Here is a 14,202-nt window from a genome sequence, read left to right as displayed (position 1 = left end):
AGAGATGATCTAATCCAGTCATTCCACTTAACAGGGGAGTATTGGGAGAATTCCATCTATTAACCTCCTCCCCCTACCACCCCATCACCAGTGAAGGCTGGCAGGCACCCCTAGCATTAGCAAGGAGAAAGGATTATTCTCTCTATTCTTTAGATTGCCCTTTGGGGTCAGAGTTGTTTCTACAAAGAGCTCAAACACTCCCACCTTCCATGGCCATCGCAGGCTATGGCACCCTCCCACACCCCACTTTTGTGCTCATGGGGTAACCGGTATTAAACAGTGGCTGAGCAGGATGGGTAGAATGAATGGTGTGGTCTATTCTAGGACTCTGCCCACATGTAGAATTTTGGATTTCCAACAGTCTGGGAATGGAAGCTGGCACCCCCTACTTCAAACTACAATGATCTGGAAACCACTTGCATTCCCTTCCCCCACTCCCTCTCTTCAGTGAACCAACACACCCCCAAAGAATCAGTCAGAATCCAATATAGTAATCAACGGATTTTATTTTCCTAGAACTGAAATCGTCTACGGTTCTCAGAGCTAAACTTCCAAAGCTACAGTCAGCAATTTTTCATCAGAGCCCGAGGGAGAGGGGCCAGGGTAAAAGAGACAAGAGACAAAGAGAGGCATAGAGAGACCACTAGGAAGAGGGTGGGCGAGGGCACTTACTTCCCTGTGTCCTCCCAGCAGGTTACAAATCGGATCTGGTGACAACACTGAGGGGACCAGGTAGGGGTATGTGGATGGGAAATGACACTGGAAGAAACACCAAAGCCCCAGCTACAAAAAGAAAGTAAATCATCAAGCCCCAAATAGAAGGGGAGCCTCCCAGTGCACCTCAGAAATGGGGGCAACAGTGGGGACGATAGGAGAATGGGGAGCACACAAAGGGTTAGGGGTCTTTAAAATTTTTTTTTGTAATTTTCTTTTATTAAAAACATTTCCTAAAAAATGTGTCTTTTCCTTTATGTCTGGGTGATATATATGACTAAGCTGGCCTTGAGCACTGTGGGGAGAGGGAAAGGGCAGCTAGGGGTCTCCCCAGGGCATCTTATCTCTGGCTCCAGAAATCCAAAGGGGCACAGATACTGCTCCATACTCCCACCCAAATGGGTAAAGTCAACCCTTTAGATCTCAGGCCCTTGGCCCAAACTTGGAAGCCCCAAAATCTTCTGATGATAAACTACAACTCCCAGAACTCCTGGGGTTAGCAAAAGGAAGAATGGGTGTTGTCAATCATGGAGAATTTACGGAAGGGAGCCCCTCCCCCACAAGCTGTCCCACTTTCCCTGAATCCAGGCAGCTGGGATAATAGGTGTGGGAGAAGACAGGAGCTCAAGAAGATGCTGCCCTCCTGTGCCACGCCCACTACTTGAGGGTTGCCCCTCCCAGGCCCCAGAAGCCCATCCTGCTGTTCATGCTCCATCCCTTCCACTCCTACCTCTGATCCCGACCCAGAGGTCCAGGATGCCTGGGGGAGGGGGAGAAGGGTGTCAGGAGGTGGAAAACAGCTGATCTAGGCCTCAAAAGAAGCCCTAGAAAACAGCTCCCAAGCAGGCGCACAATGGCCTGATCTCATCCCAGGGAGAAGACATGGCCCTGACTCAGATCACAGGGGTGTAGGGACCTAGAGGTGAGGGCCAGGTGGCCTTACCCTATCCGGGTCAATCTCCAGGGGATGATGGGCTTGAGATGGGGAAAGTGAGTGGAAGAGGAGAGCGGGTTGGGGTGGGAAAGGGGTTCCCAGTTTGCAGGCCATGGCCAGTTTCCCCAGTAGCACCCAGACAGCAGCAGGAACGGGGTGGGGGCTCCTCTTGAAACATTGGTGGCTACAGGCTGCGGGGGAGGGTTGGAGGAGAGAAGGGTTAATGGTGTGGCCTTGGCTTGGCCTTGCCCCAGCCAGTGCCGGTCTCCTGGGAGAGCCCACCCTGCCTCCCAAGAGGCTGACCACTGCAGGCCCTTCTCCTCCTCTCCACAAGTGGCCAGGCCCTCTCAGCCCAGCTGCCAAGAGGGCAGGGGGCTTACTCACCTCTCATGATCTCTGACGCCTGGGGCCTCAGCATCTTCCTTGGCAGCCTCTTCCTCTTCTTCCTCTTCTTCTTCCTCCTGAGGAGGCCCCCGGCCAGAGCCGGGCTCAGAGGGGGTGCTATTCTTCTCCACCTCCACAGGGAGGGGCCTCTCACTCTCCAAGTTGGCTGCCTCCTTCTCCTCCCCTTCAGGGTCTTCTGCCTCCTTGGGACGTTTAGGGGAGTCCTGAGCAGGATTGTCAGAGACAAGGTGGGCTGAGGCCGGAGACGGAGGACACCAGCCAGCTACCCGGTGCCCCCACTCCTCTCCTCGGAGGCTCCCTCCTGGGCTGACACCCACAGTCCTTCCCCATCCCTGTACTGGCTAAAATGCCTTCTTCTGTGTTCCATCTGCTCAGCTGGGGACCCCCAAGACTAGGGACTGGATCTATCTCAGACCAAGGACTCGCTGAAATAGGAGTGTAGGGACACCCTGCTGAGGATGCTCCAGTGGCCCAGGCCTCAGGCAGGCAGCAGTTACCTCTAGCAGGTCCCCTGCTCTCCTCTTCAGCGCCCCCTTCTCGTTCTTCTCCTTGGCTGGCTCGTCGATGACCAGCTTCCCTTCCTCATCACTGCTACCCTCTGCATTCCCCTTCTTATCGCCGTCACCCTCCGTGGCTTCGGGCTCCGGCTCAGGCTCTTCCACGCAGCTCTTTTTCTGGGAGGACTGTGGCAGAGATATCAGAGATTGAGTGGCACCAGTGGCTGCCATGGTGGGCCCCCTTCCCCAGACCCCTCCCTCGGCCACTCACTCCTTCCTTTTCCCGCCTCTCCCCCACCCCCACCCAGGTGCCCAGTCTCACAAGTGATTTGAGACCCACCTCTGTCGGATTAGCCCCGGGGTAAACCCACTGGCCGGGCAGGCAGGGCTCTGTGCAGGAGGGGGGAGGGCTGGAGCAGGAGGCAAAACCTCGGGTCAACTTCTCCCAAAGGGAGCTGGGACCCTTTCCCCGCCAACCCCCGCCCCCCACCCTCCCGCCTTGTCCTGCCCGGCTCACGAGCACCTCCTCCTGGAAGCCTTCATGGAAAGAGTTAAGGCCATGTCCTATACTCACACTGGGCCCAACAAAGGCCGGTCCCCACTTACCGCCTCCATCCTGTTCTTGCCCCCAAGGCTGCTAACAGATGGCCCTAACCACAACTATACTACACACCCCAACCCCATCTCCTCTTGCAGGAAGCCCCCCTCCCCTCCACCCCAATAGCTCCTACCCTGAAAGCCTTGGTGTTTCTGAAGACTAAGCATCATCTGTGGGCCGGGGCTTCCAAAGCCCATGGCCACACCTGCTTTCCAGGGGGTCTTTGGGGCAGATGGTGGCTCACCTGGTAGCCAGAAGCCTTGACGGTAGGGTTGTTCTCGATCTCCCATAGCCCCTCGCTGAACCCTTTCCTCTTGTTGGGCTTGCCAAACTTCTCCTTGGACTCCTCGTAAGGGAAGAGGTCTTTGGGGCCCAGGAATGCCCTGGTGAAAGATGGGAGACTGTGCTCTCAAGCCCCTCACTGCCCCTGAGCTGCACCGCCCGACACAAAAGGGGCACCATCACCACCTCTCTTTCCCCAAAGTGGTCCTCCCATGGCCCTCCCAACCTACGCCCCTTTGGCCTTTACTCACGTCTCGTGGGTCCCGAAAAAAAAGACTTGGTATTTGTTGGCTGTTGATTTCACGGCAGCTTCAGGCATCTCGTCAATCTGGGGATGAGATGAGGGACGTGAGCGTGAGCTGGAGTCCTGAGGTCCTAAGTCTGAGGCAGGGGCACTGACCTCTATGCCACATTTGTATAAAACCAGACTGAGAGAGACCCAGGAGATTAGCAAGGCGGCTTTTGGACCATTTTTAGCAGTGGAACTTTGTTTAAATGAAGTCAGACGTGGAAGCCCAACAGAAACCCGAGTCCCTCCCTCTCCTTCAGCAACCAAACAGCACACATACTGTCCCCCAACGTGTCCAGGTCCTGGCCACAAAGCCCCTTATCTTTGCCATCACCCTAGTCCAACCACTGTCCTCTCTTGCCTGAACTAAAACCACAGCCTCTACAATACCTATCCTCTCGGTCTCCATTTGTGCCCCACGATAGTCCATTCTCCACACTGCAGCCAGAATGGGCCTTTCCAAATGCTCATCCAATCATTTCATCCCTTTGCCTCAAACTTTCTAATTCCTTTTCAGGACACCAGGGCCCACCTGTTCACCTCTCCTCCACAATGGCGAGCTCTGAATCCCAGCTCTGCCACCATTTGTATGATCTTAGGCAACTTATTGAACCTCTCTTTGTCTCGGTTTCCTCATCTGCAAAAGGGAGATAGTCACAGTGCTTACGCCATAGTGTTGAGAACGAAATGACCACATCGTGGCATGTAGTACGTCCTACCTCTGCTATCATCAACCTCTCCCAGGACGCTGCCCTTTCTGCTCCCACCATGCTGTCCTTTTAGTCTCTCATATCCACTAATTCCTGATCATCCTTCCAACCTCGGCTCCATCACGCTTATTTCAGAAAGCTTCCCTCTCACTCCTGAACGGTGGGCTCTTTAGGTAAAACTCTCCTAACGCTTCTTCACAGTTCCATCTTTACACTGATTAATAACATTATTCCACTAATATCTATGTGGACTACCTGGACTAGACCTGTCCTGAGGTTAGAGACCAGGTCTCGGCCAGGCGTGGTGGCTCACGCCTGTAATCTTAGCACTCTGGGAGGCCGAGGCGGGAGGATCGCTCAAGGTCAGGAGTTCAAGACCAGCCTGAGCAAGAGTGAGACCCTGTCTCTACGAAAAATAGAAAGAAATTAGCTGGACAACTCAAAATATATAGAAAAAATTAGCCAGGAATGGTGGCGCTGTAGTCCGAGCTACTCGGGAGGCTGAGGCAGAAGGATTGCTTGAGCCCAAGAGTTTGAGGTTGCTGTGAGCTAGCCTGATGCCATGGCACTCTAGCCCAGGCAACAGAGCAAGACTCTGTCTCAAAAAAAAAAAAAAAGAAAGGAGATCAAGTCTGCTTTTATCTCCGCACAGTACCTAGCACACAGTAGGGACACAATAAATATTTGCTGAATGAATCTATGATACAGACAAAAGGAGACTGCTCTTTAGCTGGGAATGGTGGCCTGTACTTATAGTCCCAGCTATTTGGGAGGCTGAGGCAGGAGGCTTGCTTTAGCCCAGAAGTTCAAGATCAGCCTGGGCAACATCGTGAGAACCCATCTCCACAAAAAATTTAAAAATTAGCCAGCCATGGTATTGCACACCTGTAGTCCCAGCTACTTGGGAGGCTGAGGTGAGAGGATGGCTTTAGCCCAGGAGTTTGAGGTTGCAGTGAGCTATGATCACACCACTGCACTCCAGCCTGGGCAACAAAGGGAGACCCTGTTCCTAAAAAAAAAAAAAAAAAAAAAAAAAGACTGCTCTGAAGTGGAGTGGTGAGGTCAAAAGGCCTATTCAATACCCGCCCCCCAAAAGGCTTCTGGGGAACACTTTGAAAGGCATCAAAGTAGTCAAACTCAGATGAGGAAACTGAGCCCAGAAAAAAGTGATTTGCCCAAAATGACAGAGCAAGTTAGCGAGGGCCAGGTCTCAGACTGAGATCTCCTGACTTGCTCCCTTGCTGCACACGTGCTGGTGGCACGAGGAGTGAAGGTGAGAGGGGCATAGGTTTGGGGTCAGGGAAATGGAGAGGCAGTGGCCTAGCTAGCCTCTCCCAGACCAGGCCTGGGAAGCCCAGGCCAAGCTGAACTGGGGTGGGGTGGGGACTACAATTCCCAGCAACACTTGCAGCAGCCCCAGCAGCCTGGCTTCCCGCCGGACAGAGGCCAGGTGGCCATGTTGACTGGGGCCCCAGGCGCAGACAGGAGAGAGCCGGGAAGGCCAAGGCAGTGATTAACATACAGAGATGGAGACAGAGGGCCCAACTGGGGGCCTGAGGAGACAGGGAAGCTGGGTAGATGGGAATGAGCTGAGACACACCCAGGAGAAGGGGTGGGGCCCTGGGCACAAATCTGAGGGGCATCTTGCCCCAGACTTGGAGTCTTCAGGCTTCTGGGCACCTCCTCCCTTGCCCAGTGGCCTCTGGGGACAGAGGTCCAGCCCTTCCCCCCAGGAAGGGCCAGCACAAACTGGGCCCTCCCCACAACCAGGAGACGCTGGGGTGTGAGAGCAGGGGGTGGAAAGGCACGCAGTTCCCCCCCAAACACGATCCTCATCGCCATGACAACCCAACCCCGCCCCCGGGGCCACTCAGCAACCAGGAATGTGACTGCCCCTCCCCCCCAGGCCCTCTCTCCGGATTGGGGAGGAGGGGACACTAACACATACCCCACCCCCAAGCCTGGAGTCTGGCACCTGGGTCCCTGGCTGTGCTTAAAACCACAGCTAGTGCTGGATTGCCACTGCAGGGGATACAGGGAGGGGGGAATCCTCTGGAAGCCAGACCAGGGGCAGGGGTAGGGGCGGAGGAGTCAGTCCTCAGCCAGGACACCTGGGTCCGGTTACCAGCTAGCTCCTCACCCTCCTCTCAGTGGGGGGGCAAAAAACAAAATGAGAGCCTCCAGGGCTTAGAGATCCCAGGAGACAGGCATAGGACAATAATAGCAAAAGCCCTTCCCTAGGCTTTTCTTCTCGGTGGATCTGTGTGTACCCGGAACCAGAGGTGGGGGTGGGGACTGAAGGGTCTAAGGCTCGGAGTGTAGCAGGGAACTTTGATCTCTGCATTTATAGTGCCCACCTCTGAGCCAGGGCATTAATATGCTCATAGTAAATATGTTATAAAAGAGGAGAAACTGAGGCTCAGAAAGAGGGGGTGGGGTGGGTAAAGGGTCAGAAATGAGGAATCCTAAGGTTCTCTCCACAAGCACAGGCTGCAAAGCAAAGCAGCTACCTGGCCATCATCTCTTGCCACCCCAACCTCCCATAGAAAGCAAACTCAGAGCTGAACGGTGTGGCAGGGGACCCAGGAGCCACCAGCTGCCCGGCCCCAGGGGTGGGGGAGAAACAAAGAACGGATGGGATTAAAAATAGAATGAGACACACCAGATACACCCGCCCTGCTGACTTCTAGCTACATAAAGGGTGGGTCTAGAGGGAAGAAGGAGGAGGACAGGGGCCTGGGCAACTGGGCATCGGCCCCAAAAGGGTCATTGACTGTAGGCATGTGTCGGGAAGGGCCAGGAGAGGTATGCTCTTTTCACTTAATGGAATTCCCAAACCCCTACCCCAAAAGGGAGAGAAATCTCTTCTGTAGTAGCACCTCTATCCCTTAAATTACAAAGGAAATGTCTTTTTATGCATTTGGGAGTCAAAGGTAGTTCTTCCTTGACATAGAGGATATGAGGTCTCAGGAGAGCCCCATACAGACGTCTGTACGCCATTGGTCTGTACCCCAATACAGACGTCTGTCTCCCAGGCGGTGTCTTTATATCCCGGCTGTGACTCAGAACAAATGAGTCAAGGCTAAGTGGGTCAGGGTGGAGCCAGATAGTGCTGGGGACCCCACTATCGCCCTCCACTAGCCAACAGAGGAGGGCCCTGCTACCTCTTAGCCATTCCAGGGATCCAGGCAAGTTACTTCTTTTTCCTCAGGCCTGGGCCCATCCAGCCCCACCTTCACCCCTCTGCATATGCCCGATCCCATCAGACAGGCCGGAGCACATGAAATCCCATCTTCCAGAGCCCATGGATACCCTCCAAGGTCTGAAAAGAAATCTAAAGTTTTCAGGTGTTGTGGGGAAAGAAGACTGAACGCCTCTCCCCAAGCCTCAAACCAGAATAAGCCCAGGATCACCTACCCTGCATTTAGGAAGCCTAAGCACATACTGGCTGCCAGCCAGGGTTCTGACCACCACACCCAGGCCGAGGCCCAACCTGACCCAGGAACCGGAAAATCTGGGGCAGGAGACAGTTGGGGCCGGGAAAGTGTGGCAAGCCCAAGAGGCAGAAAAGAGAAGGTGCTGGGGGAGGGGGGAGGTGGCAGGGGGAGGAAAGACGGGTGAGGTCCTCAGGTTTTCTGGGATTGTGAAACAGGAAGCAGAAAAAGGAGGAAGGAACCTGAGGGGGAGAAAAAAAATCCCTGAAGTCTTGGAGGTTAATTGTTAAGTGCTTGGAGATCCCCCAGGAAGTTAGGCAGGAGGAAGAGGGAAAAGAGAAGGTTAAGATGGAGTCACACCATCCTTCCAGGCAGGTCCTGCCTATCACGTGGCCCCTCTGGCTGGGCTCTCAAGCACTGGGCCCTTCTAGTCTCACCCAGAATCACCCATCCTCCCAGCAGCAGGCACTGAGGAAAAAAAAGTCCACAGTGGCCTTCATTATGGCTGAAGATTCTGGCTGCCTAGTGGATGGGGCAGTCAGTAAGGCTCCAACTCCTCATCTATCTCAGGGGGAGCTGGGCCCCTCCGGCTCTGTCACTCTAAAGACTAAGACAGGATCCAAGAAATGGTGAGGAGACTCAGATTTGTCTGTTCTTTTGGGGCTCAAGGGGGATGTGTCTGGGAAGTAACAGTTTTGGGTGTAACCCTCCCCTCAATTGTCAAAATCAAGAGCCAAAGACATGCAAATTGTGGGGCCCTATCTCTGAGATCAGTCTGATCTCCCTACCCCAATTCTAACTTTATCTAAGAGGCACAGGCCTCAACAGAAGAAGAAACTCTGCCTCCCCTGTCCCACCCTTCTGGAGGCCCAGGGTGAAGAGAAGAAACGGATGGCAGCCCCAGTCACAGGCACTGCCCTCACTCCAAAGGCCACCAGAAACCTGAGGGTCTTCTTCACAGGGACCAGTGTGGGTCCTTCTGTGTACCCCTACCCCCTTTCTCTCTTACCTGATCCAGAAGGGGTTCCCTTCAACCCACATTCCAGCTAACACCCCCTTCCCCAGGGCTTAGCCCAGCCTCTGGACTTTGTCCCACCCCCAGGAGGTAGGAGCAGCAGAGACCTGGGTTCAGTTCTTGCCCTGCCCACCAGGGCCTTGGCATCTGGGCCAAGAAGCCAGTTGGATCAAAAGGTTCAGGGTAAAGTACACAACTGTTCATACACCACACACATACACGCACACACAAGGCTGTCTGTGGCTGCTTCCTCACACTGCCCCCTCTCTAGCCTCCCTCAGGAGGCCCTGGAAACTTGTAGAGAACCACTTCTCTCTGTACTTCACTCCCATCGCAGAGGCCAGGCCTTATTTGATCTATCTGAAAGTTTCAGGGAACAAGAAGCTCAAGGCATTAGTGAGATCAGGTACACTCATCAGGAGAAGGTACAGAGTGAGGAAGGGTCTCCTGGGCTTTTCGGAGTGGCCCCAAAGTTGGCCTGACACCCTAAACAAGCCTGGGACAATTTCCTAAGCTCAGAGTAGTGTCTGGGCCAGATGAACAGACACACTTACTCTGAGAAGAGCAACCCGGAGCCATAAGGCAGTCCTTCTGCACTTGGTCCCCTCCCCCAACCCATTTCTACTCTTGCATTTCACTCTCCGGGAGTCCTGCACTCTAGGGGACTGAGTTACGCTCTCACACGATACCAAAGGCCCTTCTAAACCAACTTATTTTAAAGTTGCCAGATGCACTGACACCTCCCTGCCTCGATGACACCCTTACTTTCCTCCAGCAACTGGTAACCTCCAATCTTCCTTGCTTAACTTGTCTCAGTCCTTAGGGGAAACATGATGAACACTCCAGGCTTGGCTTTTGGGCCCCACCCTCTCACCTGGCCAGGTGCTGGAAGTGGCGAGGGGACTTATATTGGCGGGCTGAATCAACCACATGGCAGAGACTGGGCCGTTCTGGCGGCAGATGCTCACATGGGTGGGGGTGGGGGTGGGAGAAGGAACTCAGGCTCCCTCTACCCCTGCTAAGAGATAGTTTGGACTGGACTTCCCAACCCTACAAAGGGGCCCTGCCACCCTCAGTTCCAAATTTGAGTTGGCAGCATTTGGAGGCCTGTATCTGTGGAGCTGAGGGCTGGTATGTTCTGGCGGATAATTTCCAAGCCAGGTAGATCCCCTCTTACATCGCCTCCAACCATTCCTCGACCCTCCCAACTTCAGACCTCTTATGGATGCCCCAAACCAAAGTTTTCTAGAAGCGAACTCCGCCTCCATCTATCCCTTTCTGGGCTGGGATCCTTAACCGGAAGAGTTTGAACTGGGGGCGACAATGAAGAAACTGGGAGTTTCTAAGGGGGTCCCGGAGGGGGGTGGCATGGGAGGAATAACACGACTGGCCCAAACCCAGACTGCGCACCCGAAACCTCTGGGAGTATGGGGGCTGGGGGCGGAACTGAGCACGCGGAGCCGGGGAAGCGACCCGCGCCCTCGGATCCCCACGCCGCGCACACGCCTCTACGCGCGGACGCCGTACTCGCCAGGTGTTCGCCCCCCCACCCCGCCCGCCTCCACCATTATATAACCGGCGGGTGGGCTAGAAAGCGACAGGGAAAGAGACGGAGACCCAAATGCCCCCTGCCCCCACCCGCTCCGCGCGGAGCGCTTGTGCCCTCCCGGTGTTATGCAACCCAAGCCCGCAGGCGGATAGGGGGCGGCGGGCCGCGCTGCTCACCCGGGCCGGCCAGTGTGGGTAGCCCTTCATCTTGGCGAACACCAGGTCCCCGCATTTGTACTCCTTCTGCCGGTTGGATCGCGACATGGCGGGGCTCCGGGCACCCCGGGCTCCGCGCCGGGCCGGGAAGCGCGAGCCCAAGTTTGCGCGTGCGGCGGTGGCGGCGCCGCTCCGCTCCGGCCCTCGCGCGGCCCCCGCCTCGATGGTGGCCCCCGGCCGGAGCTCCCGCGCGGCCACTGCGTCTCCGCCCGCGCGCCGCACGGACGGGGCGGGCGTGAATCGGGGGCAAAGCTCCGGCGCGGTGGGTGCGCGCTCGTGCAGTTGTTTGTGTTTGAAATTCAATTGCTCCCTCCTCTGCGTGAGGCCTCTTCCTCCACCCCCCGCCCGGTCCCTACTCCTCCTCCCTCCTCCCTTGCCCACTCTTCCTCCTCCTCCTCCTCCCCCTTCGCGCCCCCTCCCGCGGCGGTTTGATGCGTGCAGCTTCTTGACGCCCAGTGCCTGCCACAGCCCGACGCCCAACCTGGAGCCGCCTGGCGGCGCGTGGCGACACAGACATGAGGAGCCGATCGCCGAGTACGCCGAGCAGGCTTTGTGTGCCCGCTGTCGGAGGGTGCCCGCCTGCCCGCCCGGGAGGAGCTGGCGCCCGGCTGGACGGAGCGGCCTCTGCCCCTCCCCTGGCTCCGCGGGGTGCTCACTCCCGCGGCCCCGCGCAGTCAAGTGTGGACGTCTACATGAAGTGTCTCCCTGCCCTCTGCTCCATCCCAATCCACGAATATTTGCTCAGCACACGCGGTTCTTGGCACCGTGCTAGGCGCCCAGGGCTAGAGGCGTGGGCACTGTGCCGCTGCGCGGACAGGGGTCCGCCCTGGACCTGCTTACCGTCTGTGGGGGTAGTCCCGGAAACGTCGGGGATTTGATCCCTCGGGTCGGCCTGTCCTGGGGAGGAAAGGCTTGAGTTTGGTAGTCAGGAGGTGGCCAAGGGGTTATGGGACAACGTTCCGGGTGCATCAGATTTTGGTTCTCTATGCTACTGCCTAGCAAAAGAGAACTGGGCTCTAAGACTAGCTAACCCCTCAAAGATGAGCTCTGTTCTTTCTAGCGGGAAAAGACAGTAGAATGCCAGTAAATCCAAACTCTCCAAAAAACTGAAGACCGAGGATCCAGGTGCTGCTTCTCTTAAGGGCTGAAGTGGGGCGGGATCTGGGAAGGCTTCACAAAGGTGGTGATTTTGAGCTGGGCCTTAAAGAATGATTAGGAGCCGAGCGCAGTGGCTCACGCCTGTAATCCTAGCACTCTGGGAGGCCGAGGCGGGCGGATTGTTTGAGCTCAGGAGTTCGAGACCAGCCTGAGCAAAAGCGAGATCCCGTCTCTACCAAAAATAGAAAGAAATTAATTGGACAGCTAAAAATATATATTAAAAAAATTAGCCGGGCATGGTGGCGCAGCCTGTAGTCCCAGCTACTCGGGAGGCTGAGGCAGGAGGATTGCTTGAGCCCAGGAGTTTGAGGTTGCTGTGAGCTAGGCTGACGCCACGGCACTCTAGCCCAGGCAACACAGTGAGACTCTCTCAAAAAAAAAAAAAAAAGAATGATTAGGAATTTGCCAAATTCGAAGAGACTATATTTTGGGTTAGATTATATGCTAAGAAGTGATAGAGCCAAAATTTGAACTCAGGCCTCTTCGCATTAAGCTAAAGAAGACTATTGTAATTACATCTTTGATTTGCTGTCATTGTATTTGCCCAAATTCCAGACACTTATGGTTTCTTAGAAATAAGACATTTGGATCTTATGTTACACTATATCCAGCTCATTAAAATTTTGCAACAAAATATGCTAGGTTCCAATAGGTAAAATATGCATGTTTTTCTTCCCACGTTTTGTGATCCTATTTCAAAGCATATGCAAAGTCTCCCTGCAAAAAAGTACAACATGTAGCTAAAAGGCCGCAGGTCCACATCCTAGCCTGCTGTTCACCAGTGATGAGAACTTGGACAATTCCCTGAACTTCTCTGAGCCTCAATTTTCTCAATTCTAAGATGGGATAACATGTCCGCCATGCTAACACCGGAGGCATGGAATGGCAGATTATCATTAGAAGACACCTGCGGTTCCCACAGTCCTGCATAACAGTTTGCTGTCCTTATGTCCATGGCAATGCATTCCATGTGTTTTGCCTTTATAACTGTGTGGCCTCTCAGCATAGTTTCCACTTGTGATAGGGGTCCCTCTGGTCCTGTCCATAGGCACACCAGGCCCTGCTGGCATGGGGTGGGGCCATTCTGCAAGGTCCTGTTGTGATAAAAGAGCCATGCAGGCCTCAGCCACAGACCTGTCAATTTGTTTCCGCAGCAAATCCAAACTTGTTGCAACAGAGCAACTAAATTCCAGTTGGTATTTACTCTACAATGCATTCCACTCTGAAATGCAGTGAGAGTAATAGTCCAGATTCTGTCAGGCTAATCCTTTTCTCTGTTGTTCTTATTGTTAGGAGAGAATCTTGTCATAAGTTCTTAAAGACGTTTCAAGAGTAAATTCAGTGTCACAACAGGTTTCTTTAAGTGTCTAGGCCATTATTATAAATATATGCAAGTTGCAGTGTAACAAACGTTTCAAAACTATTTTCCAATTTAGTAAACCCCAATTTGGTTAAAACCAAGAGTCCTACCCATTTCTTCACTTTGTTGCATCACAATAGCCAGTGTGGAAGAGGCCTAATCAGGCTTCTTAATTCTTATTGCAACAAATCTCTCGGGCCTCTCATTCAGTCCACCATGCAGATACTGGTTGCAATAATATGACCAGGGTTCCCTTTGTTGCAATAATCTCCCAGGCCTTGGTTGCAATTTAATATCCAAGTTCTCCTTACAATAACATCATCAACCAACTCACAGCTGTCCCTAACAACCAAGCCAAGAGCTGCAGAGGGTCAGTTACACAGGCGGGCATAAGCCTGGTTCCCCTGGGATTCAGGTCTAATTTAGTGTTTTGCAGACTTTAATGTGCAAACAAATCACCTGGGAATCTTCTTAAAGGGTAGATTCTAATTCAGTAGGTTTGGAGTGTGTGCATTTCTAACAATCTCTAAGATGCTACTGCTGCTGTGCTGCTGCTTAGAACCACAATTTGAGTAGCGAGGGTCTAAAACAAAACAAGTCATAGGCCCCCCGCAACCTGCCAGCCCAGCTTGGAACCAATTCAAAATTGGTCTTGGTGAAATGATTCTGTTGATGCTGGTGTGTGTTTCTACATTTGTGTTGGGAAGCAGGTCAGGATAGAAGCTGGGGGACTTGGGGCCCCAAAGCAGATAAGGCTTGTGGGTGCAGATCTGGCTCTAGGGTTCTGAAGTGAGTCTCTGGAGGAATGAGGTCAGGCAAGATAGTGGTGAACTTATTTTTGTACATATCAGGAAGGAGGAGTTGACAGCAGCAGGAAAAGATAGACTTTAGAGTAATGGAGGAAGGGGCAGTACAGTGTAGTGGAAACAACCTGGTTTTGCATGTCAAGGGTATTGAGTTTGAACTCTGCTGCCCACTTACTGGCTTTAGAGCTTTGGGTAAGTGACTTAACTAGAATTTCTAAACAAAATTTTCTTCCACT

The 14,202-nt window shown here is 53.8% G+C and overlaps 1 protein-coding gene across 3 annotated transcripts; it reads right to left on the bottom strand.

Annotated features, from left to right (window-relative positions):
* Positions 1-488: 488 nt before the first annotated feature.
* HDGF (hepatoma-derived growth factor) lies at positions 489-11,588 on the bottom strand. 3 transcript variants are annotated; one of them, XM_012658708.1, is made up of 6 exons: positions 11,483-11,588; positions 3,682-3,758; positions 3,393-3,531; positions 2,551-2,736; positions 2,033-2,256; positions 489-1,839 (listed from the first exon to the last, which is right to left on the bottom strand). In XM_012658708.1, the coding sequence occupies exons 2-6, from the start codon at positions 3,747-3,749 to the stop codon at positions 1,833-1,835; spliced, it is 624 nt and encodes a 207-aa protein (XP_012514162.1). In that variant the 5' UTR covers positions 3,750-3,758; positions 11,483-11,588; the 3' UTR covers positions 489-1,832. The 3 variants fall into 3 exon arrangements, with proteins under 3 accessions (XP_012514162.1, XP_012514161.1, XP_012514164.1); XM_012658707.1 differs by lacking the exon at positions 11,483-11,588 and adding an exon at positions 10,604-11,007; XM_012658710.1 differs by lacking the exon at positions 11,483-11,588 and adding an exon at positions 8,873-8,928.
* Between the last annotated feature and the right edge of the window lie 2,614 nt (positions 11,589-14,202).

Source organism: Propithecus coquereli, unplaced genomic scaffold (assembly GCF_000956105.1).
Source record: "Propithecus coquereli isolate 6110/MARCELLA unplaced genomic scaffold, Pcoq_1.0 Scaffold59, whole genome shotgun sequence".
NCBI classification, from domain to species: domain Eukaryota; kingdom Metazoa; phylum Chordata; class Mammalia; order Primates; family Indriidae; genus Propithecus; species Propithecus coquereli.
Note: the sequence above shows the minus strand (reverse complement) of the source record. Positions and strands in the feature narration are given on the sequence as shown.

Bases quoted from the DNA above. Each gene is read 5' to 3' on its own strand.
- HDGF (XM_012658707.1), bottom strand. From the start codon at position 10,690: ATGTCGCGATCCAACCGGCAGAAGGAGTACAAATGCGGGGACCTGGTG. The intron at 3,532-3,681 runs GTGAGTAAAGGC...ATCTTTCACCAG, and splicing joins TTTTTCGGGACCCACGAGAC to GGCATTCCTGGGCCCCAAAG. The intron at 2,257-2,550 runs GTAACTGCTGCC...AATCCTGCTCAG, and splicing joins GAGCAGGGGACCTGCTAGAG to GACTCCCCTAAACGTCCCAA.